At 38.7% G+C, this 24,467-nt stretch overlaps 1 protein-coding gene and 1 long non-coding RNA gene across 3 annotated transcripts in view; one reads left to right on the top strand and one right to left on the bottom strand.

The window, feature by feature from the left end:
- Nucleotides 1–266: 266 nt before the first annotated feature.
- On the top strand, nucleotides 267–22,474 carry LOC145555064 (uncharacterized). Of its 2 annotated transcripts, none has more exons than XR_014091133.1 (4): nucleotides 267–714; nucleotides 1,487–1,590; nucleotides 2,781–2,854; nucleotides 22,390–22,474. It is a non-coding gene; the product is annotated as an uncharacterized LOC145555064 (long non-coding RNA). The 2 variants fall into 2 exon arrangements; XR_014091132.1 differs by lacking the exon at nucleotides 22,390–22,474 and adding an exon at nucleotides 14,006–14,093.
- LOC103477081 (gamma-aminobutyric acid receptor subunit pi) overlaps nucleotides 8,295–24,467 on the bottom strand; it is a 65,674-nt gene continuing 49,501 nt past the window's right edge. The window contains exons 5-10 of the mRNA XM_008429973.3: nucleotides 23,643–23,860; nucleotides 20,860–20,942; nucleotides 16,404–16,541; nucleotides 16,060–16,212; nucleotides 14,017–14,207; nucleotides 8,295–13,468 (exon numbers count right to left, since the gene is read on the bottom strand). Coding sequence (XP_008428195.3) covers nucleotides 13,103–13,468; nucleotides 14,017–14,207; nucleotides 16,060–16,212; nucleotides 16,404–16,541; nucleotides 20,860–20,942; nucleotides 23,643–23,860 — 1,149 coding nt within the window. The 3' untranslated portion in view covers nucleotides 8,295–13,102. The remainder of the gene's footprint in view (nucleotides 13,469–14,016; nucleotides 14,208–16,059; nucleotides 16,213–16,403; nucleotides 16,542–20,859; nucleotides 20,943–23,642; nucleotides 23,861–24,467) is intronic.

The following is a 24,467-nucleotide window of genomic DNA, read 5'->3' as shown; positions in this document are numbered from 1 at the left end:
TTAAGCTTTTTCTTGAAAATCGCTGGATTTTCGCATTTTCCCATTCAAATGCTCAGAAGCGAAGCCGGTGAGGCAGCAGCGAGCTGAGCCTCACCTGGAATTGCGCAACCTCTCGCTAACTGCACTGGCTGCCATTAAATGACAGCATGCTCATACTGTCTGTACGCCGGCAATAAAATAGCTAAAAAACATTTAATATATGGACTGATTTTCCATAATTTAGCTTATGTATATAATGTAAAGTGTTTTTTGTCACCAACTTTGTGTGTATCATGTTTTGTGTGCGGAGGAGCGATAAGAAACGGCAGAGAACAGACTCGAGGTGAGGCAGGCAGTTCTCTTGCCTCACCGCTGGGGGCGCTCATGATCCCAGAAATTGTGACTGCACAAATGCAGAGTAAGACACAGTGAGCTAGCCATGGAGCTAGCCATACAGCAGATAATTAAAGTACAGCGATATATTTGTTTTCTCTTCTCTTCCGACGTCAACATGAAAGACTACATTTCTACACTTAAACAGTTTTCTAAAGTGGATTTTCAATTGAAGCAGGAGATGATAACTAAAGGAAGACCAACACCGGAGCTGAAAGTTTTACTTCAAGACAGTTTGATGATATTTAAACGGAGTAGAGAAGACACGCCGAGGATAAACTTGGCTTTGGATGAACGGATATTTTTGTGCAGAATTAGCGGTGCATGGATTTCATTGATAAGGTAAGATAGCAATAAGATGTATAATAATGAAATGTGCGTTTTGTGGGCTACAGTTTGTATGGCTAAGTAATTCAGTAAAGTAGAAGCGGTAGCTAATCTAGTTTTTTTGGTGTTAAATCCTAAAAAATGGAGCGGCATTGTTGTCAGTTGCTATGGCAACGAGTCTGCGTGTAGCTTGGCTGATGCAGAGCAAGAAAGTGCTTTCTCGCTCTTTCCCTTTGCTTTGCTGTGGATCATAGCACGAAATTAATACCTCCATTTCTAAGTTTCACTGAGTTAACGCGGCTATGGATGACATGTAAAAGTTTAGTCTTTTTGTCCCGCAGCGTTGTTTGCCTGTGCGAAATTTCCGCACAGGCACAAGCATGGTGTCTGTAATCGTAAGTCAGTGCCTCACCAGCAGTGAACCTCACCGCACATCACTGCTTATAACATAAGGAAAATGTTTTATTATAACTGAAATATAAGGAATATTTGACTTAAAACATTCCTTGTAAGTTAGTTTTGCCTCTTTTCAGGCGCACCACAACATCTGCACGACTGTTTGCAGCGCTGATGATTCTTTTTGAGCCGAGGTTAACTTTTCAAACTTTTTCTCGACTCTTGTGAAGCAGCAGCACAGGGTCTAAACATGAGCCAACTGTGCTCAGAATCCATGTGTTTTAGAGTAACTGAAGTATTTTTTTTCTCCACAGAATTAACTATAAAGTTATAAGAATTTAGCAGCTTGTAAAAAAGTTGAATGATGCCGTTTTGATGTCTTCACTCACAGTAAGCTGGTGGAAGCTGTTTGCTGGTTCCTCAGATCACACACAACCAGACAACTGATCACATGGTCGTCCTCTGGTGGGAGTGCAGATGTCAAAGCTGAACAGAGTAAGTGACCATATTCACCCGTCACCCTGTGCAGGTGCAGTGAACCAGCAGCTGTGCTTTTCCACAGACATTTTTCTCTTCTTATCACAATGTGAAAAGCGCTGTTGAAATTAATAAACTGAAGGATGATTTCAGTCCTTTCAGCAGCTGCAGGTTTAACACATGCTGGCTCACTGTCATGCTGTAGTGGCAGGCTGAATAGAACAGACATATGGTTAATATGATTAGTAACACCTGTGCTTTATACTCTGATTAGTCAGAGCCTGGTGTGAAAAAAATGTGGTCTACTTCAATTTGTAAAGCAAACGGTGAAGTTGAATCTGAACCAGGCGATAATGAGAAAACCAAGGTTTGGAGAGCGGTGGCGCTCGTGATAAAAATTGGCGAGTATTTTCAACATAGCGAGCTAAATGAACGCGCTTAAAAGGTTTGATTTGAAATTCAATTTGCAGTATATTGTCCCATTGGCCCAAATGTGCAAATTACAAGGAAGGCTGATTGACACAGAATGGCTGCTAAGAGGTGCATAAAATTGCATTTAGTTCAAGTGCTGCCGCACAGAATGGTTTGCGGGTATGCACTTGGACAACTTTCTTTCCCTGAACCTTTGCAGCTATGCTGTTTTATTTTATTCTGTTTTGTGATAGTAAACCTATGTTAAACATTATACTGTGTGCGATTTTCACTGCATTCTTTCTCTGTTCCAGTGTGAAACAAAAAGTCTTGATTGCACTAATTATTCTACATCTCATGCAAATTGGCCACCTATCATAGCGTTTTAGTAGTATCGTTCATAAAATGTGTATTGATATACAAACTAATGGGTCAAATGACTAATTTCAACCTTTAAACTGCATCTGTCTTTGTAAGGAGCATTTAGTGAATTTGTCTCCAGATGCTTAGTTTCTATTCTGTAAACGTAGCTCTATTTCTTAGCAATTAAATTGCCAATAAGCAGCTGGATAGTCTGCACATTGCTGTTCATGTGTTGGATTTTTGTAATATAGAAAATTCAACCATTTTTATGACCTCCATTCAGTTGATGAGATTCAGGTCTGAACTCAAGATTGCAAACTTTATTTCTCTGGTCATGCCATCATTCTTTAGTTCATTTGGATAAATGCTTTGGGATGTTGTAATATCTGAAGTCTATTTTTTATTTCTCTTTTGTTTTATTCCCTCCACTTTAGTTAAGGCGCTAGTTAAAGAAAACAAACCCCAACGCTGCTATCATCATGTATCATTCATGGGTAAAAACCAAAAGGTTCGATATTTCCCTCATCTTTTCTTTTGTTAGCATTAAAACACATTTTCCTACATATTTTCTGTGACTGCAAATGTATTTTTTGCTACATTTAGCAAGTCCTTGATGCCCCCCAGCTACCTTTTGACGTCAATTAAATGGCATGCTCTCTGGTCTTTCCTGTTTTGAAGAATTATCAAGAGAAATGGTCTATCATGCAATTCTGATCTGAAATCTCTATAGTTTGGCAGATTTAATTTTTTTAAACAAATCGAAAAAGAGGTCAAGTAAAAGCGAACGATACTGTAGTTCAGATTTAATGACTGTAATTCAGATTTGAACAAAGATTTCTGAAAAGAAAAAAATCCTCATAGATTGCACTAATGATACAGGACTTCGAATCTGAACATCCATAATGTGAATTATTCTTAATGCTTCTATATAACGCCAGTAGCTTTATTATATACTCTCTATTATTGCTACACTTTCATTTCATGTCACACATAACATTTAAAAAATGCTTAGCCTAAGTACATAAGCTAATCTAAACAATCTTCTCATTTTTATTTTTAAATTTTTACTAGATTTGCATTCACAATATTGGCTTCAGAATCCCTTTTGTCCCTGCAACTTTAGGTAAAGGTAATTTTATTTATGTAGCACATTTTCAGCAACAAGGCAATACGAAGTGCTTTACAGGAATTAAAAGGAAATACAAACAAAATTAAAAAAACAAAGGAAAGAGCAAAAGAAGAAAAATATAATAATGTTAATCCAAAGTAAATAAACTAGATACTCATATCCAGGGTCGGTAGATAAGTATAAGGAAGTATCATCTGGTCTAATTCATTTTCTGGGTTGGAAGAATAAGAGTCTAAAAAGTAGCTGCTAAGGTAGATTTTCTGGGTTCCCAGTTTTAATCCCTGTTGCTAAATGAGTATAAGTATTCTCTGGACTTTCTAAGTGTGCTCTAAATGTGTAAAAGTAATGAGTAAGTACTCCACAGTCTCTAAGTTATATTAAAAACTAAATGTTCCTGTTCTGGGAGACATTTTTTCTGGGGTGTCACTATAAGACAGAGAATAACCGTTTTTACATCTCAAGATATCAAAAATATCATCAGTGTCATCAGTTTTTGTTTGTTTTTTGATGATCTGTGTCTCAGTGGATCAACGTGTGATGCGTGGCGCACCGTGCAGCTCTTTGCGCCGTGCAGCTCTTTGCACTGCAGTGCAGTCAGCGGCGCTTCCTTGATTCCATACTGCCATCTTGTGGCAACACAGAGCAGCACATGTCATTGCCCCGCTGGGGTTTAAAGGAACCTGATGTTACCTTGAAGGGATCAATCAGTGTGAGCTGTTGTAAAATGGTTTGTGACGCAACAAAATCACCACTGTAATATGGCAACACAAATAGCAACATACAGGTGAGTGTCATTAAATTAGAAAATATGAAAAAGTTAGTTTTATCTCAACATTTTAACTCAAAATGTGAAACAATAATTGAGCTATGTCAATTATTTGTTTCTGTTAATTTTGATGAGATTTGTTGAGGACATTAGTGAATAAAAAGCATCATGAAGACCAAAAATACAACAGAAAGGCCAGGGAGAAAGATTAACGACGTTTGAAGCAGAATTAGGTTGTAAAATAATATCCAGGGTGGTTTGTAGGGAACATTTTTACAGCTTTGTCCTAATTTTTTATGGAACTGAGATTAAGGTCCAGAACATTTACTTCATTGTGCTTAAGCCCTTTTGTAATAAATTTGGCTGTAAGTCATTTTTCAGTCAGAAAACACAGTCGTGTCCAAACTCTGCTGATTTCTGAGGATATTTCTTCAGTATTTCCACTGAATGATCTTTTTAATGAAATAAATCAATCTCTATATCAGCAAAACACTCACAGAACATCAAGCTGCTATCCACATACTTCAAAGTTTGGATGTGAAAAAGCTCAGGAGGATCCTCATGTATTTGAAAAACTAAATACGACCTTTAATGTCAATCAATGAGATAAAAAGTCATGTGTGCATTAGCTGTAGATATGCTAAAAATTCTGGTAAGGCAAACCAAGGAATAAAGAACAAAACAAGTAATGCAAGAGTTTTTTTGAGGCCCATAAACCCTTTTTTTCCCTCTCTAGTTTATCCTCTGGATACAGCTGGGTAATGAAATCATTAAAAGGAGAAATCTGCGATCTGCTGCTGCCTGGCAGAGCAAAGTGACCTGATATATCCTTAAATGAAAGCATCTTGCACAGCTCTCCCATTAAAACTAATTCAGTGTGTGTTTTTGTGTGAGTGTGTGTCTGAGGAGTTGGGATCTTAGATCATCTCTTCTTCTGCTCCAAAGCTTCAGGGAATTGAGACCCACACAGACCCTCCCACTGGGACTCTGCTGCTCAAACAGCAGCGACGAAAACAAACTGATTCACGACTGAATCAGTTTGTCCTTCCTTCCTTCAATCTTGTTTGAACACAACTCACTTCGGAAATTAGCTGGTTGGTCAGTTTTAAAGCTATTCTGATTACGTTTTACCTTCCAAAGCGTTGAGCAAAGATAAAATCAACATGAACAGCATTTATATTTATTATGCTAACCAGGGAAACTTACCATTTGGCTATATTTTATTGTAAATCAGGATGAAACTGATTTTGAGTCAGTTTTTTTGTATTGATTTCATTATTATTTGACATATTTCACTTGTAAAGTGGATTTTTGTTAATATGCACATTGATTTGAATTTAAATTAATTGCATTACTGTAATCCAATTCCTTTTTTTAAGTAATAAGTAAAGTAAGTAAAAGGTAATTATATTACTGTTACTTCTCTGCATTTTGAAACTGTAGTTTTGTATATGAGCGTCTCAAGACAATCACATATATCATTGTCATTTACCTTGTTAAAGATGTAAATGTTAAAAATCCTGATTGCATTCAGGAGAGACTTTGATTTAAATGATTTCATTTCATTGCTGTATTTTACATCTATTTGAATGAAGGAGTTTAAACACAAAAAATATTTTATTTTAAACAGAGGAATTGTCAGAAAGACATTAAAATATAGTGGAATACGTAGAGAACAGATGTAAATATTTAATAAAGTTGTGTAAAAAGAATTTTTGGTGATGCATAAAGTTAAAAAAATGAAACAAATCAAGTTTTAAAAAGAGACGATTTAATTTGATTATATTGTAAATGATTGAATATGCAGAAAGCAATGTATATTCAGGTTGTGCATAATTTTTTAATTGAGTAATTAAATAACTAATTACTTTAGAAAATTAATAATTATTAAAGTAACCAGATCATTTTCTTGGGGGAAGTAATCAGTAACTAATTACTCTTTCCAACTAACTTGCCCACAAACCTGCAATATAAAGCTGCTTTAGGTGATGAACGCATGAAATTATGATTCATTTAGTATTGCTTAAAGAAATGACACTTCATGTATGTATGAGGACAGAACAGAGGAATTAATAGTATAATCAAGGATTATGTTTATTTTAATATCTTTTTGTCCAAATACTTTCTGACAGAAAAGGCCTGAAAGACGACAAAACAAAGGTAAAGAGGAGGTTTTATGAAAAGTGAATCAAGGTTTCAAATTATTATCTCAACTGATTAAAAGTTAAATCACAAAGTTAAGGATCTCTCATAGTTTTTAAGAACAGATTTTATAGCCTAATATTCTAACACCTAACATTATTTTGAGGAAGAGGGAAAATAAGGAAGGAGAGAGAATGATTAGGAATTTAATGTTTCGGAACCACATCTTGTTCATTCGCTTCCAGCACTACAACCGTCCAATCAGGACAGGAAGACAGAGGAAGACATAGGAAGACATAGGAAGACTGAGGAAGACATAGGAAGACTGAGGAAGACAGAGGAAGACAGAGGAAGACAGAGGAAGACAGAGGAAGACAGAGGAAGACAGAGGAAGACAGAGGAAGACAGAGGAAGACAGAGGAAGACAGAGGAAGACAGAGGAAGACAGAGGAAGACTGAGGAAGACAGAGGAAGACAGAGGAAGACAGAGGAAGACAGAGGAAGACAGAGGAAGACAGAGGAAGACAGAGGAAGACAGAGGAAGACTGAGGAAGACAGAGGAAGGCAGAGGAAGACAGAGGAAGACTGAGGAAGACAGAGGAAGACTGAGGAAGACTGAGGAAGGCAGAGGAAGACAGAGGAAGACAGAGGAAGACAGAGGAAGACTCAGGAAGACTGAGGAAGACTGAGGAAGACTGAGGAAGACTGAGGAAGACAGAGGAAGACAGAGGAAGACAGAGGAAGACAGAGGAAGACAGAGGAAGACAGAGGAAGACTGAGGAAGACTGAGGAAGACAGAGGAAGACAGATGAAGACAGATGAAGACTGAGGAAGACTGAGGAAGACTGAGGAAGACAGAGGAAGACTGAGGAAGACTGAGGAAGACTGAGAAAGACAGAGGAAGGCAGAGGAAGACAGAGGAAGACAGAGGAAGACTGAGGAAGACTGAGGAAGACTGAGGAAGACAGAGGAAGACTGAGGAAGACTCAGGAAGACAGAGGAAGACAGAGGAAGACAGAGGAAGACAGAGGAAGACTGAGGAAGACAGAGGAAGACAGAGGAAGACAGAGGAAGACTGAGGAAGACAGAGGAAGACTGAGGAAGACTGAGGAAGACAGAGGAAGACTGAGGAAGACTGAGGAAGACAGAGGAAGACAGAGGAAGACAGAGGAAGACAGAGGAAGACTGAGGAAGACAGAGGAAGACAGAGGAAGACTGAGGAAGACTGAGGAAGACAGAGGAAGACTGAGGAAGACTGAGGAAGACAGAGGAAGACAGAGGAAGACTGAGGAAGACAGAGGAAGACTGAGGAAGACTGAGGAAGACTGAGGAAGACAGAGGAAGACTGAGGAAGACTGAGGAAGACAGAGGAAGACTGAGGAAGACTGAGGAAGACAGAGGAAGACTGAGGAAGACAGAGGGCCCGCAGTGGGTCAGAGGCAGCTGCTTGTTTTCACATGTTCCGTTTTCTCCGCCTCTCAGCAAGCAGAAATCTTTTCCACCAGTCGGTCTGTTCGCCCAGTGGTTACTTTGAGACGAGCATCAGTGTTTGTCTCTCCTAGCATGGGATGGGATGTACTGACACTTCCTCACTTTGCATTTGGAATTGAGCGATATTCAGGAAAAACAACAATAAATGTATCACTGATCACTTGTTTAACGATTGTTCTTTCACCTCGTCAGGATCTGAACTAAATATCCATCCTGTTTTTATTTGTTTCTAAGCAGACGTGCACAATAATGGATTTTCTTTTCTTATCTCCTCGCCGATAAAAGTATTAACAAAGCAGTAATGTTTATTACCAGTCTTTTAATGTCCCTTTGTTAACAATACAAGGTGTATCTCCATCTGTTTTGAAGGATCAGTCGGTTCTTCAGCTCTTCAAACAAAATTGGCAAAGCATCAACAAATAACACATTAAACCTTTTTATTGCTATTATTCACATTCATACACCAGATAAACATGCATAGTGGTATTGTTTATTTACAGCAGATAAAGCAACTGGATGTTACAACTGTGTATAAATACATTTGACAAGAAAATGTCCCGTGAAGTAAAGTTGTCCCCTCAGTTGGTGGTTTATAACTGACAGATCCCCCACACTGGGCCATGAAAGGTCTCTGTTTTCCATTTTCCTTTAAACATATCCCTCCACTGACGTCCTCCAGCATCGTGTCCGTCCAAAACAATGTTCTTGTTTCTAAAACATGACTGGATCCGCTGCGGCGAGGGATCGGTGTTCTTGGTGCTGTGGCTCTTTGGCTCCACATTTACATGCATATGTTAAGCTTACCTAGCTTAGCAAAGCAATAATAATGATAATAAATATAAAAAGTAAATGTTTTCCAACATCCACAGAGAAGATGTCGCTCACAGTTTGGTGGGAGGGCCTGAAAAATTTGACCAAATTTAAATTTTCTGAATTTTAAATCTCGTGTTTGGCAATGAGCACTCTACCAACCCAGTCCTCACAATTAGCTTTTTACAGTGACTAATTCTGTACGTTAGACAAAATAAAAGAATGTAGAAGGAAAAAAAAGTACACCTAAAACCATGCAGAAAGGAAAATACAAACTAAAAAGATCCTACTTTTCATCAAACATCAGGCAGAAGAGAGAATTGAAATGTTTGTCTGTAGATAGTGAAACGGATATAAAACCACGGAGCTAAAGCAGGTCATTGACTGTACATTGACAGTTTAGCTCTCCATGACAAACCCAAAACTAGTTCTTTAAAAATGAACTGTGGTTTTAATTCACCAACCTTCAGTTTTTCACAGTAATACTGAGTAAACGGCAAGAAATAAACATGCATCTCCTTAGTTCAACTGAATCCTGATGTGAGTGTTTTCATCTGCTCGCCTACAACATGCGGTTTGTTATGTATTCTCTAGTGACTACAGAAACAATCAGGTAGATTCTTTTCAGCAAAGCACTTTAAGCATTTGACACTAAAGGGAAAACCAACAATAATGAAAGCATCTTCTTTGGCTCAAATTCCTGCGAGCAAACAAACCAAGGCATTGTTAAATCGGGTGTGTTATATTTTTACACCTGCTGTCCAGATTATGATGTGGTGGAGGTCACCACATCATGACTTAGTCAGAGGGAAAACTGAAAGCCCAAAGATAAATGTCACAAGTAAACACAGATAAAGTAAAAAAATAAAAATAGTATATTTTATGCTCCCTAACAGAATGATAAAATTGTTCTTCTTTCAAAGACAACAAGATCAAGCATATCATTATGATCACCAGCCAAATAAATACTGGACTGGTTCCCCTTTTCTTCGGGCTCCTCTGGAGCGCTGAAGGTGCTGCAGCATCTTGTCCTCTATTTCCTGTTAGCTGCAACTTCATGGATTCATGTCAGTCCATTGGATTTAGATTTGGGAGGTTTGAAGGCCAAGTCAACACCTCAACACGTTGTTGTGTTCCTCAAACAGAGAAGGTACATTCAGACAACTGCACTGCTTCCACAGATGGGTGTATAACAATGCTTGGGTGGGTGGCGTCAAAGTAACATCCACCAAGACGTTTTGCAGCAGAACATTGTCATTATCATGCTAATGTAATTTGCCTTCTTTTGGCTTCCTGGTGCTTTGTGTTCCCCAGATGGCCAACACTTACTCACCGGGCCATTCATGGGTGGTGAAAGACAATTTAATTAATCAGATTGTTGGTTATTTCAGCACTGGACAGGAGTCAGCAGGGCAACACACCATGAGGGTCGGTCTGTGTATTTTTGCCCCCTTCTGTCAGAACTGGTATTAAATTAATCAGCAACTTGGTCAGCAGTGTCTTTTCTGTTGGATAAATCCAGTCTACCTAGAGGCCAGCCTGTACATGAATGACCCTGTCACAGAGTCACAACTTCTCCTGCCTTGGACCACTTTACATAGAGACTGACCACTGCAGACAGGGATGTTGGATGCTCTGACCCAGTCACAAGGCCACTATAAGCTCAGGTCCTACTGTTTACCCATTTCCCTCTTTGCAACACATCAACTGTGGCCACACAGTGACAAAAATGTTATGCCTGAATGGTTTTGTCCAGTATTTTGTTCTGACCCCGTCACCATTACACTTTGTTGTGTGTTCAGTGGACACAATGATTTCCTATTGTTTATTTCTGTGAAGTTGCTGCAAAAACACAACCACTGGCTACACTTAGAATCCTTTTTATGGCTTTTAAAATGTAATAAAGACGTTATAGCCACTTGCTGCCCCTTCATGGTTATGTTAGCAGTTACTGGAATGGGATTTCCCCCTTCTTTGTAAAAGTTGAATCATGAAAACCTAGAAATGCCATGCTGTTCTGCTTTTGTTTTTCACAGTGCACAGAGGCTTCCGTCCTCTTTATTTATTTTGGCCATTTCATTCCCGTTCCGCAAAGTCTGCCTACTACTTTATGTTTTTACAAAAGCCCAGCGAGAAACAATTGCTGAAGCCGCAGAGAGAAATACTGCATAAATAACGTATCTGACTGTAGTTTGAAGTGTGGCAGTCCTGCACATCCACATGTCTGATCTGTTACTCCAGCTCTGTGGGCATCGACTCCACAGCGTGAATTAGCAAAAGCTTAACTATCTACATCCAGAGTTTATGATACGGTGATAACAGTTTGTTTTTCTGTCTTTGCCAGGTTTATTTCGTACCACAGAATTGATTATGAAGAGAATAATGTTTCCTTTTCCCCCTCAGTGGGAGAATCTAGTTCAATTTAAGGCGAGTCTCAGGAGACAAGATTGTAATTTACCACAGCATCACATGAGCAGGCAGTGTTGACAATAACATGTTCCATGATAATTAAATATCCCTAAAAAAACATTTTTTTATGATTAGCTACTACTTCACAAATGGTTTGATATATACAGTGGGAGGAAAAGTATTTGAGACGCCTCCATTTTTTTAGAGTTTTTCCATTTCCAGAGAATGGAGAGAGACAGAATCTAAAAGAAAATCCAGAAACATCCCGTACCATTTGTATATGAAGTGGGTTTGTTGGTGTTTTTCTTTTTTCCAGTTTGGCACATTTATTCACCATCTATGCCACATAATTTCTCTTATACTTCTGGTATTTTAGGATGAACCATTTCTTACACTTTATGTGTTTCATGTTATTTAATAACATGTACTGTATTCATAAAATTCAGACTGTGCAATTTCTTAATAGGGAGTGGATACAGAGGGCTTCAGACTTGCATGATGATTAGTGAGATAAAATTGGTTTGTAAATGACTAAAGGCCACTATATATCTTCATATTCTCAATAAAAAACAAAAAATGCAAGAAAACAGAACCTTACCGCTTAATTAAAAAAAAAACTCAGAGTGACAGAGAAAAAGATTTTTCCAGCGATCATCCATTTGGAGAAAGCTTTTTTTCATGATGGGTCTTTTTCACCTCACAACTGCCATTTGTTTTTTTCTCTACTTCCTCCTAAATGTTGCAGGAAACAGAAGATAAAGTTATAAAATATCGATGATCAGTCCATCACAGCAGAAAATCAAAGTGCTGTGGGAATTTGCTCTCACATAACAGCCCTTGTGAAATCTGTCACAAAGCCTTAAATCACAGCTGCATCTTAAAATGAATATATCCCAACTAGAAGGAAAGCAAAAGCATTTTCTTACTTCTGGTTTGGTAAAACTGTTCAGACCCTATGTTCTCTGATTAAAGCTGGCCGTTTCGTTTTAGCAAAATAACTGATTTATTTAGAAAAACAGGAATGGAAAGTATACAGGTGAATCTAAGTAAATTAAAATATCATTAAAAACCTGCATGTAATATTGTGTCATTACCTGCAGTGGTCATTTCCGTTCATTTTGATTGCACCTAATGAAAACTCCAAATTTAATTTCTCAGAAATTTGAATATTACATCAGACCAATGACAGAAAAAAAATAGCTATAATTTACAAATATCAGCCTTGAAAATCAAGGCAAATATTTCTAATTTGCAAGAAATAAAAATTCATTATTATCAAGTTGGTTGAGTTCTGTATCTTAGTATATTACTGGGAAGTTGTGTGGAAGGAAAAAAGTAAAGTAGAAAAAGGTGCAACCTTTTTTTAGTGGAGCTCTTCATAAAACTGACTGTGGAAATTCCCACTGATTTTGGAAGAAACAGCATCTGCCGCTGTTGTTCCGCCTTGTTTTAGCAGGCCTAACGTCAGCGCAACAATCAACATTTAGAGCTCTTTATGCTTCCCTTTGCTAACAAACAATATGGAGATCCTCATTTAGATTTCGAGCAAACTACCCTAACCTAATCCTAACAGAACCTATGAAGACAAACGGCACCGGAGCCAACAATCAGAGTAGTTGAAGGCAACCAGCTCCCATGCTGTGCCACACTGATCCAGCAGTTCATGCAAACAAGCAGAAACCAATTATTGAGCATCTATATTGTAAATGGGGATTTTTTTCACCGGACTGCTATTTCAACTATCAGTAATATTCAAATTTATTGAGATGCACCTGTTTTAATATTCAAAATGAAGCTGCAATTCTATTTTTAAATAAATAAATAAAAACAATGGTCTCATTTGAGTTTGCTACTTTGCTTATGAAACCAAATGTAGAAACGGTATAAACCCATCTCAGAACACACCTTGTCAATGCTTTCTGTACATACATACAGTAAAATACACTTCTCGTCTACATACACTCTTTGCCTCACACTCTCAGAGACACACTGCCGCTCTAAAGCCGATACTAGAAGTACAGATAATATGTCCAGTAGAGCAGGTTGACAATGACGAAAGAAAGGGGGAAGGTGACTCTGGAGTAGTTGTCTATGTGGTGGGGGTTTTCGATGTGACAGCAGCTTATAAAGCGGAGGATTTTGCGCAGTGTGGCAAGAGCGGTGAGGCACCAGTTGGTGGGTTCTGGAGGGGACACTTCAGGCTTGGGCTCACTGCCTGAAGGGCTGGAGGGGCTGACGCTGAGTTCTGCAGAGGCAGGCGCCGGCGGCGAGGTGACGGCGGGCTCCTTGCGTCTCTTGGCTCTGCTGGAGTGAGCGGAAATGGTGGTGACGATGCCGTTCATTTCGTCGTCCATGTCGTGCATGTGGTGGCCGTACTGCAGGACAAAGGTCAGATGGATTAGAAACTCGATAAACATGATTATTACAACAAAGATGATAATCATTAAGGCAAACAGAATGACTAGGATGATGAGAGCTACACCATCTTTCACATTTATTAGCGCAGTAAAGATGTGTAAAAGTCTTTCAACCTTTCAAACGTACAACAAAAAGAATGTTTCTTGAGCTTCCTAAATGCTTCGGTAAAGTCAGATGAAGATAGTTTCTGAGCAAATCACTGTTCAGTTGGGCCAATTACCAATTACCATGTTTCCACCATCATCTCAAGGTGATGGTGCGCTGAAAATACTAGAGTGCAAGTGACGACCCAGTAGTCTGGATGATGTCGAAAGATTGTGCAAAAAGAAACAGCAAAGTTATTGCTATTTTAATTTTGTCCCAATTATTTTTTAATGTGGGAAATATTTCTCACCACTGCTTCAAAACGTGAAATTAAAAGTTATTTAGTGCCAGTAACTGTAGACGGTGTTGTATGATATTGAACATTAACAACAATGCTTTTAAATGTACAGCAGAGTCTCACCATCAACATGTGAGCGTCAGCATGGGTTAGCGTGCAGAAGTGGGCCACAGCGTACTCAATAAGCGCCCCAAAGATGAAGCTGAAGCAGATTCCCAAGTAGACGTCAATGGCCTTGATGAAGCAGTTGGCGTTGGGCAGCGACGTCCGCGCTCCCATCATCAGGGTGGTCATAGTCAGGACTGTGGTCACTCCTGTCAAACAATAAAACCAGCATTGGTCTGTAGAGATATGTGACAAACATGTTCAATGGTTGATTCAAACCACAAAAACTCTAACAGCCAAAACTAAATAAATTCTCTTTTAATGACTAAAACGTTGGTCTGAACGTTTCTGAAAACCACTTAGTATCGCATCTGAAAGTACTAACTGTCCTTACTCTTTCCACATTTATTAGATTTATTCTAAAAGCAATGAGTATAGATTTATCCGGAAAAATGTCTACACAATGTTTTTTTTTTCTGGTTTGCTCTAGAATTTGCATTTCCCGAAAAAAAAAAAAAAATCCTGGAAAGGCGAAGTCTACTGGTGTGTGGTTTCTCTTTTCAAAATATGCAATAAATTTAACACCAACACTGTAAAAGTTTCAGTCAAATGTAAGAAGAAAAAAAAAGCCAGGGGCTAAATCTGGTACATTGGAGTTTTATGCAGTTAATGTTCCTGAATAAGTAAACTCAAATTCATTTATAAAAGTTTAATTTTAAATTTTTAATTATCTATTTATACTGATGAAATGTTTATGACGGAGTGGCAGAAAGCGATGGCGTCTATAATACATTTTCTCATGATCGCATAGAGATAATCTACAGTGTCTAGTCAACACTCAATCATGAAAGGATTATGGTAATTATAGTTTAATTTTCTAAACTCTGCAAATTGGACAGTTTACAAAGTGTTGAAGAGAATTAAGGTGGTCAGTGGACGAAACATTAAACAGATAATTTAGCTCATTATAGCAAACAAGCAAGACGGATTGAAAACTGGCTTGATTGTGATGGAACCAGCCCACTTCCCCAACCTTCAGCTGTTCATCTGGATCATGTTCAATAACCAGAAAAAAAATAAACCTTGTGTAATGTTTCTTTTTTACAGCGCCGTAAAATTTCAAATAGCATGACTACAGTAAAGGAAATCGAATGAGATCATCTAAAATATAACACCAACGATTCACTGGGAACGAGGACCAAACACAGACATCATGAAAGATTCAGCTGACTGTCATGATTAATATTCTGTCAGCTTTTAAAGGTTAGAATGAGAGCAGTCAGGTGGGTTTCAGGGTTGCAATGCTTAGCTCAAACAGAATCAATTTAGAGAGATCTTTGAGCTCAAACTTAAACCAAGATTTGACCTGATTGCGTCTGAAATTCATCCATCCAGCCACTGGGCCGTGGACCGTCTGAAGAGGAGCTGCAACACCCAGAGTTTAAAAAAGTTGCATGTCTAGAATCGTAGGCCACTTAACCTGCAACGTGATTCACAAACTCCTGAACGATGGGGGCTCAAAGAAGTTCCTCATCACATTTTTTGTCATAAGTTAGTTAAAAAAACAACAGTTCAAAATCTCATGAAAGATTTTTTGAGAATAAAGTCCATCCATCCATCCATTGTCTTTCACCCTTGTCCCTCAGTGGGGTCGGGAGGGGTGCTGGTGCCTATCTCCAGCTGGCGTGCCGGGCGAGAGGCGGGGTCACCCTGGACAGGTCGCCAGTCTGTCGCAGGGCAACACAGAGACACACAACCATGCACACACACTCACACCTAGGGGCAATTTAGACAGACCAATTAACCTGACAGTCATGTTTTTGGAATGGGAGGAAACCGGAGTACCCGGAGAAAACCCACCATGCTCAGGGAGAACATGCAAACTCCATGCAGAAAGACCGGGGCTGGGAATCGAACCCAGAACCTTCTTGCTGCAAGGCAACAGCTCTACCAACTGCGCCACTGTGCAGCCCTGAGAATAAAGTCATTTTCTCCAATGTTTTGGGGGAAAAAATGACAGACAGAATAGAAAAATATTCTTGAGTCAGATTTGATGAATACCTATGCAAATACGAGCCGGAACAGAGGATAAGGAAATCCAGAAGGACACCCATGAGAGGACCACCAGCAGGCTGGAGGGGACATACGTCTCCAGGATGAAATAGAGAATGCTCCTTTTCAGCTCGAAGTGGAAAACCAGCCTCGGGTAATGGCCTTCAAGGGAAGAGAGAAAAATTAAGAAACAGCCATAAAAGAAAGAATGTAGATGCCAATTTTCAGCACAGTTGAGTTTAGCAGAAGTGGCATAAACTTACCTAAGTGACATAATTCAAAATAGTCAAAGATAAGGCACTTCTTTTAAGCCAAACTCAAACATTAGTCAGACATTTAGTCTTCATTCTCACCCGTTTCGTAGACAGCTTCTGAGACAGAAGTGTAGTGGTCCTCCACGGTGTACTGAGCCAGCTGCAGCGTGTCCAAGCCGCTGACAGACTCATTTCCTCGGGTCCAGTAAAACATGACATCGTTGATGTTGTAGCCCCCTGAAAAAGAGCAGAGAGATGAAATCTTTTCTTTCAGGTTTGTTCTATAGAATATAGTCAGACCATTTTTTTTATCCCTTGTTTTTATTCTTTGTTTTATGACTTTATTGTTCATCTCTTTGGCAACAATGTGTTTCTTCATTTTATTTATAGGGTACCTGTGTTGTTATGTCTGAGCTGGAATATTACATCATCAAATGTCTCTTTCCTTTCCTTTCTGATGACTTGTTCCACAAATTCACATAAATAAATAAATAAATATGTTGGTTTGCACTTTGTAATGTGGAAGAATTTGTTTATATGCACCTAAATAACTGGAGTTCCTTTTGAAACGTGGAACAAACCCATAAACATGCAGACATGAGCATTAAATCAGTGCTACAGCTGTGGATTTTGCAGCATCCGAATAACTGATGTCTCCTTTGCTAAAGCTTGAAGTGGCAATGAGAGAAACAGCAGGGGATGTTAATGGCTAATAGCTGTGCAATGTTCTGATCTTATTAAGACTCGGTTGTTTAGGAATGGAGCTTCACAGCTGGGGCCTGGCAAACTGGGCATAATGCTAAATATCTGCAACAAGAAAGACGTTCGAGGGAAGCAAAGTGAAGTGCTGAAACAGCAGACCTCCGTTTAACATTTAAAAGTGAATCCATAAGAGTTCAAAACATACTTAATTGGTGCTTAAATGTTTTCATTTGCTGCAGAATTTCATGCAAGTGATCAGCCATGTGACGGAGACCCATCAAGCCATTTTGTCACATTACAACTGGACTTTTTGGAAGCTATGTGACAGAAAACACAAGCTGTGTTTTTAAAAACTTTTAAAGCAACATCACGTCTTACATTAGCAGCTGGTCAGGTGGAAGTTTACATTTCAATAATCCTAAACTGCACTGGAATGATTTAGATGAAATGATATTCATGTTTCAGAATGTCCTAGTCAAAGTTCAGACCAAAACGTGACTTAAAATGTTATGCAAATTATTGCAACACTGATTCCAATCTGACTCAGTTTCAGCTTTTTTTGTAAAGACAAGTAAGAAAAAAGTTTAGTCTCTAGAAATGCAAAGCAGAGAAATACCCTTTAATATGTTTCTGCAAGCACTGAATCGTGGGGTATAGAATAGACATGCATGCCACACTTTTCAGTTTTTTTGTTTTTTAGTTCTTTAAATATAATGTGCACTTTTTCTTCTACTTTACAATTGTGAATTACATTGTGATGATCTCTTTCCTGAAATTTAAATAACATACAAGCATTGGAGTTAGTGGTTGTGATGTGAAAACGTTCAAAGGGATGCTCATGCAAGTGACTGTACTTCTGTTCCTTCACTTAATCAAAGAAGATAGCAAAACAGTCCAACAAGATCCTGGTGAGGAGCATCACTCTTCCCTCGACAGACAAAGCGTGCATGCAACACGGCGCCCTGGAGAACTGAGATAACCTAATTAATTATTGTACAAAGAAGGCCTGAAAAAATCTTATGATCAAAGAAAATAGTCGTGTGTGAAAGGGTTTACTGTAGCAGCATATGAGTCCAATATTGTAAGGTTATAGGAATCATCATGTGGTTGATTTTCAGTTCTAAAATCCAGACCTGCTCATTTAATGAGGTTAAAAGTCTCAGATGCATTTTCCAAATGTATCTGCAGAGGGAGTTAGAGAGTAAGAAGTGTAGTGTGGACCCCTGTAATCTCCTGTCAGAAATTATGCTTCATTTCTCCCCGTTCACCCTGAACCAACCCATATAAGAAGATGAAGCCGAAGCCAGTTGGTCTGTTAATGAACCTGGTTCCTCAGCATTTCAAGTGTGGCGAGAATCTTCACCTCACTTAATCTGAAGTCATGGACTGATGAGCAGTTAAATGAGGGATACGGGTGACTTTGATGCCTTCAACAAATCACAGTTTTGTCTCTAACCGAGGCTCTTAAAGGAAGAACCGATCAGTTTTCTGACCTGCAGCACTGCCGCGACACAGGAAGTTAAACATTGGCATGGAAAAGTCGGCCCTTCAGTTCCACGTTCTAACAAAAGACTTTGCAAAAGGTGGCATCCAGCACCGACGTTTTATTTCAAGCTCTACAAAAGAATAGCACTTTTTTTTTATGTCTGTTGCTGCCAAGAAGCACTAAATATTTTACTGCATCCTAATTTAAACACCCCACACACTCCCACAACAGCACTGCCTTTAAAGCTTCCTCCTGCGCAGAGGATCCAGTTCTGGCACGGCTTTAAAAGAAATAAATCCTTGGATATACATTTTCATAAAGAGACACCGGGACAGCTAGAGGAGGACAGGATGTGATACACAACAGAAGCTGAACATCAGGAAGGGATAGAAACAGAACTGAGGGAGGAAAAGATAAGAAAGAGATATTTAGCCAAGAATTATTGAGGGTCCAGAGGAAGAACCCACCTCTCAGTTACCTGACTTTATCCTTTAAATGTCTTTCTGTCAGCTAAGTGGCCCTGGAGCTTGAGGTAAAGGTTTTGTGTGGAGCTGAGGGTTTGGGATCAGACTGAGCCTAGCCTGGCTGGCTGTCATCTTACAGAAAAAAAAATAAAATAAACTAAAGCAAGCTGGGAATAGAAAGTGGAGGAAGATGTAAAACATGTTATATCCACCATGTCACCAAAAAAATAAACCTTCTTTCAATCATAACTTTTTTATTTCAGGTTCTCTTTACTTCATGACCCCACATAAAAAAAACATATCTAATATACGGACAAATATAATTAGACCAAACTCTTCCTTTTATAAATGTTAGGGTAACACATTTGATTTTTTTTATTTTGGTAAATGCTAGAATAATAAGAGGAAGATTTTTTTTTTCCAGAATTGTTATTCTGCAAAATTTTACCAAGTATATTTGCACACCTGAAAAATAATAAACTAACTTGCTAGTAACTTTTCAGCAAGATTTAAGAGCTTGTTTTAAGTAATTAACATTGAAAAAAGTGCCAGTTCCACAGGCAGATTACTCCACTCATAACAAGACATTTAGAACTAACAGTTTTCCATCAATATTAAGAAATGACTGACTGAAAATATACTCATGTGCTAAGATAATTGAACTGCAAACCAGACCAAAAATACTTGGTAAGAATTTGTGTTTTTGCAGAATAAAACTTTCTTCAAATTCAGAAGTTTACAGATGTTTCACAAATATGAGGTAGAATTGCTTTTTGAACTGTATAAGTTGGATCATAGGTTGCATGATGGTACACCCAAAGAAAATAATTTATGCCTGAGCACATTGGCAAACTTTAATCCAGCTGAAGTAATGGCTTCGTGGCTTTTCAGCCTGTGTTGGTTCAGGACACATTTCACTGCAGATAACAATACAACTTATTACATGACTTTCGTTTTTGTTCTGGAGTTTCTGTGCTTATTTCACACCAAAACATGAAAGAAGGTGTTTTCATATGAGATGAATACACAACTTTCTGGCTCTCATGCAAAATGCATAAATTACAAATTATGCATATTTCAGTTTATGCACAGCAGCCCCACAGCGCCATGCTATGCTTGGTGCAGAGACGAAGCAGCTCTACACTGAGCTCCCTCCTCGCCTTATCTCTAAGGCGGAGGACGGGGAAGCTCCGTCTGACATGTGGGGCTATCAGCACAAAGCGGAGCCGAACACAGAAATGCATCCCACACTTGTAGAAGTTTCAAAACCGTGTCTACTGATGGTTCCACTTATGGAGGATTATGTTGTTCTTTGGTCTGTCACAGAAAGCCTGAGTGAAATACATTGAGGTCTGTGTTTGAAACAGGGCAAAGTGAGAGAACGCTTTCACTGCAAGGCAGCGAAGGTGTGGCAGGACAGACGCTGTTTGTGCTTTATCCGTGTTAAAGTAATATAAAAGCCTTACGCTCTGTCAAAGTTTAAAGGCTTCCTAAAGCTTCACAGAAAGTGTGCAGCGTGTACTTTTTCTACTCAGCAACTCTTCACTAACAAAGTAGATCATTTTCAAGCACAACCCTCTGGCTTTGTGTTTTTTTTTTTTTTTTTTTTAATCCGAGTCGGCTGTTCCAGTGCCAAACACAACAGATTATTCCATTTTCACCTAAAATGTCCCAGCTTCTGATGCACTGTGACATCAGTGGTTTTTTTTTTTGTTTTTTTTGCACACACATGGGCAAAGACTGCACTTGCTTTTGCAAGCGATGTAGAAGATGAGAGAAAGTGATGCGTTTGATCCCTCGTTTTGATCACATTCACTTGAAATCACACCCACCCACCAACTCTCTGCCCCTGCCTCAAGGAGCATGGCTCAAGTTTTCTTAACAAAGAGTGAAGAGTCCTTACAGCTCTCTAGTTGTAACGTGCAGGTCTGCTTGTCCATTGGGTACTTCGTCAGATCCATGTTGCACGCCACAGTAGTGGTGATCCTGAAGAAAAAAGAATAACGTTTTTTTTCCCCCTTATTAGAATCCATATTTATATTTACATTTGAAGAGATGATAGTGATAAACTCATCAAAGGCTCTCGTTCTTACCACAGAACATGAAAAGTATGAGATGCATTGAATCAATCAATCAAATTTTATTTGTATAGCACATTTCAGCAGCCAGGCATTTCAAAGTGCTTCACATAATTAAAATAAAAACAGCATGTGACATTGAATAAATAGTGAGAAAGAGATTTTAAGGAAGCATTAAAACGGAAACGGTGAGAAAGAGAAATAAAAAGAAATTAAAAAGTAAAGATAAAAACATTAAATGAATGAGAAATGAATCCCATGGCGTGTTAGCAAATTGTATAAAATTCAAAGCAAAATGTAATTTTTTACAGCACATTAATAAACTAAGAACACAGAAGTACCAAATTGATCCTAATTATATAACGGTAACAAGCAAATCACATTATTCATATCAGCCACATTAAGAATTTATCAATATGTTACCACAGAGATGTTATACTGCTAATTTGATCTGTAATTATTAGGCGTGGAAAGACGCTGCGACGGATGACATAATGCAGCCGTGACGCATCGTATCTGGAGGCCTTCACTTTTCATCTTTTCCTTCAGAAATAACTGCATTCAGCCAGACACAGCGCCCTCTACAGGTCATGGCATCTCTGGTAATGATGTGCAAAAAGCCTTAAAATACATTAATATTTTTATTAAACCATCTTATTGTCGTTTTAGAAACCTACAACGATCCGCATGGTTTAAAGGGATATTTTTTTCATTTGTCCAAGATGTTTAGCAACTTTTAATTGCCAAAATTGGTTAAAAAAAACTGAAAGGGAGACTAAATACCCTTAAAATGGAAAAGACAAGAGATTATTAACAGAGTTGTTACTCGACCAAGCTATTTACAATAACGGGTGAAGTTATTTATATAACAATACGTTATTAATATATCTATAAGTTATTAACATCCATCAACTTGATTAAAAGCAACTTTTTATTATGACATTTTTTCAGCATATTAGAGAAACTTTCTGCTATTCCCACTGCAAACCAGTTCTTCACTTTGACTCTAGATTTCATCATCCATGTCCCATCTTAAGGTTTTATTGTGATGAAATTTGGTTATCTTTAACATAATGTTTATCAGTATTTTACCACAATATAAAAAAGGACATACATGATCTAAAAATCCTTCACTTTAAACTGCTGGGAGTTTCACTACAATCACTCTGACATTTGCAGCTCTTTCCCTCCTGGCCAGCAGTGAAACACTTAGCACAGCTGTCCTTCCTTCCTTTTTCCTCCAGCATCATGCATTTCTCACCTCGCTCTGTCCCCTTTCACAGCTTGAATCCCCTGAGGTTGCCATGTTTCTCCTGACTTTTCTTATTTTTTTTCTTTTGCTTGTTTTATTTTAGCTGGTCCTGTTGAGCTGCTTTTCCCTCAACGCTCCCTGTGTCACACTGCGGTGCAGCGAGAGCACGGTTTCCTGTGTAAAAGCACCGGCCCATGAAGTCAGAGCCAACCAGAGGGAGACGAGTATCGATCAGCCTTCAAATGGAGTCATCTTGTCCTCAATGCACACGGGTCTTAAGAACGAAAACACTGATCAAAACTTTGACGGGAAAAGTTCACATTTTCTGTTTTTGAAGATAAGGCTTGTTGCACAGAGGGACAATGTTGAGACGCCTGGGTAAACCATCCAAACACACACTGGTACTCACCATCCAACTCTGTTTTGGCATAATTTGTTTTCCATCTATTTAAAGCATGTATGTCTGAGTCAAAACTGAAGTCAGAACTGTTGCATTTCCTTGATAATTTCTATATCTGCAGTGTTGGGAAATAGAAAGTACATCCCTTTGTGATTCTCATGGTTTAAGTATCAGAGCATGACAAGCAAAGTTCTTATTTAAATCTAACCTCCAGCACCAAAAAACTCACCACGTGTTTTCAGTATAATTATAAATTAAACAAAGGCAAAAGGAAAAAGCTTCTTGTGAAACTAAGTACATCTTTTCAGGAAGATACTGGGAGAAAAATAAAAGGCTCTTATTGGATTTAAACTGAACTGCACAGCAATTCCTAAAATAAACATTGTACTTGTTTTTCGATCAATAGTTTTCTCATAGTCCCTTCGTGTTTATAGTCACTAATCAAAGTGTAGAATTGAAGTTGAATTCAAGTAATCAGATTATTTCTTTAGCATTTCTTGATACATAAGACTCTAGAAATAGAAACATGGTGTTCTTTCTTTCTCCCATTCAGAACATCATGACTGTAGTGCTGAGACTCACATCAAATATAACTGGAAAATGAGCAACATGTGTACTTGGCTGAGAATATTTAATAAGAATGGCACAAACTGCCAAAGGCTTGTCGTTCATACAGCACAATATCTGCGCTACACATCCAAACTGGACTTGGTGATGCTCACACTATCCACACATCAAGAGCTTCTGGACTCAGACAATCCAATAGTCGAGTAATAGTGTGATATAACTCCCAGCGTTGCAATCACATTATCTCAAATTCAGCCCACGCTTCCTCCCTCAGCCTGTTTCTTCTTGATTCCCTGGCCTACTTTTCTATTATCTGCTGGAGCAGAAGAAGAAGAAGAAGAAAAATCGAAACAAAACGAATGACCAACAATGCTTCTTTGTTAGCCCACCTCAGAGCATAAAGGACGGTCCCATTGGGGAAGATGCGGATCAGTCTGTTCTCCACGGTGATATCATGCAGGAAGGATTTTTTGGAGTCAACAATAAAAGTGTCCGGCACCCAGAGGAGCTCCACCAGGCGCCCGTCGAGGCTCAGGCTCTTGTTGCCCTCGAACACCAGGCGCTCATCCGTCCAGCGCTGGCGGAGAAATATGGTGGCCGTGTAGTCCTGCAGGAATTGGGAGAACAAGTTCATCAGACACTTTTAACAGGCATGTCAATAACAGGCTGGCAGTCGTGTTGGCTGCTTGATTTGTGTGGATGAAGTCGGTTCCTGGAGGCCCTCTGTGCCTGGGGCCACGATTATCCACAGCCTGGCCTCAAATCAGCAGGTCTGCTGGTCTTGTTTTTGAAAAGCAAGACCGACTTTCTGTGCAAAACACTGACTGAGTGCCAAACACCCTTACTTCATATAACTAAATGAAATGATGCAATATTTCCTTTTACTTTTTTATTTAACAGATGGAAATCTGAAAATTGCAGTTCTCATATCTCTTCTGCCCCACTTAACGCATATTTGGTCAATTTATTTTTCTCCTGCAAAACAATTCAGTGTCAGATTGGATCTTATAACAACCATATTCAAACCATGTAGCATATTTTCAATGCAATGTAAGTCTGAACTTGGACTGGGTCATTTTAACACATTAATATTCGCTTTGACGTAAACTATTACAGTGTGGCTCTGTATGCTTAGCGCTGCTTGTTGGAAGGTAGTTTTCAGATATAATCTCTAGTTTTATGAAGGCCATTGGTGTCCAGAGTGACATCATGTT

Source organism: Poecilia reticulata, chromosome 15 (genome assembly GCF_904066995.2).
Source record: "Poecilia reticulata chromosome 15, P_reticulata-male-v2, whole genome shotgun sequence".
In the NCBI taxonomy this organism is placed as follows: domain Eukaryota; kingdom Metazoa; phylum Chordata; class Actinopteri; order Cyprinodontiformes; family Poeciliidae; genus Poecilia; species Poecilia reticulata.
The sequence above is the reverse complement of the archived record's forward strand: the minus strand, read 5'-3'. Positions and strand labels throughout refer to the sequence as shown.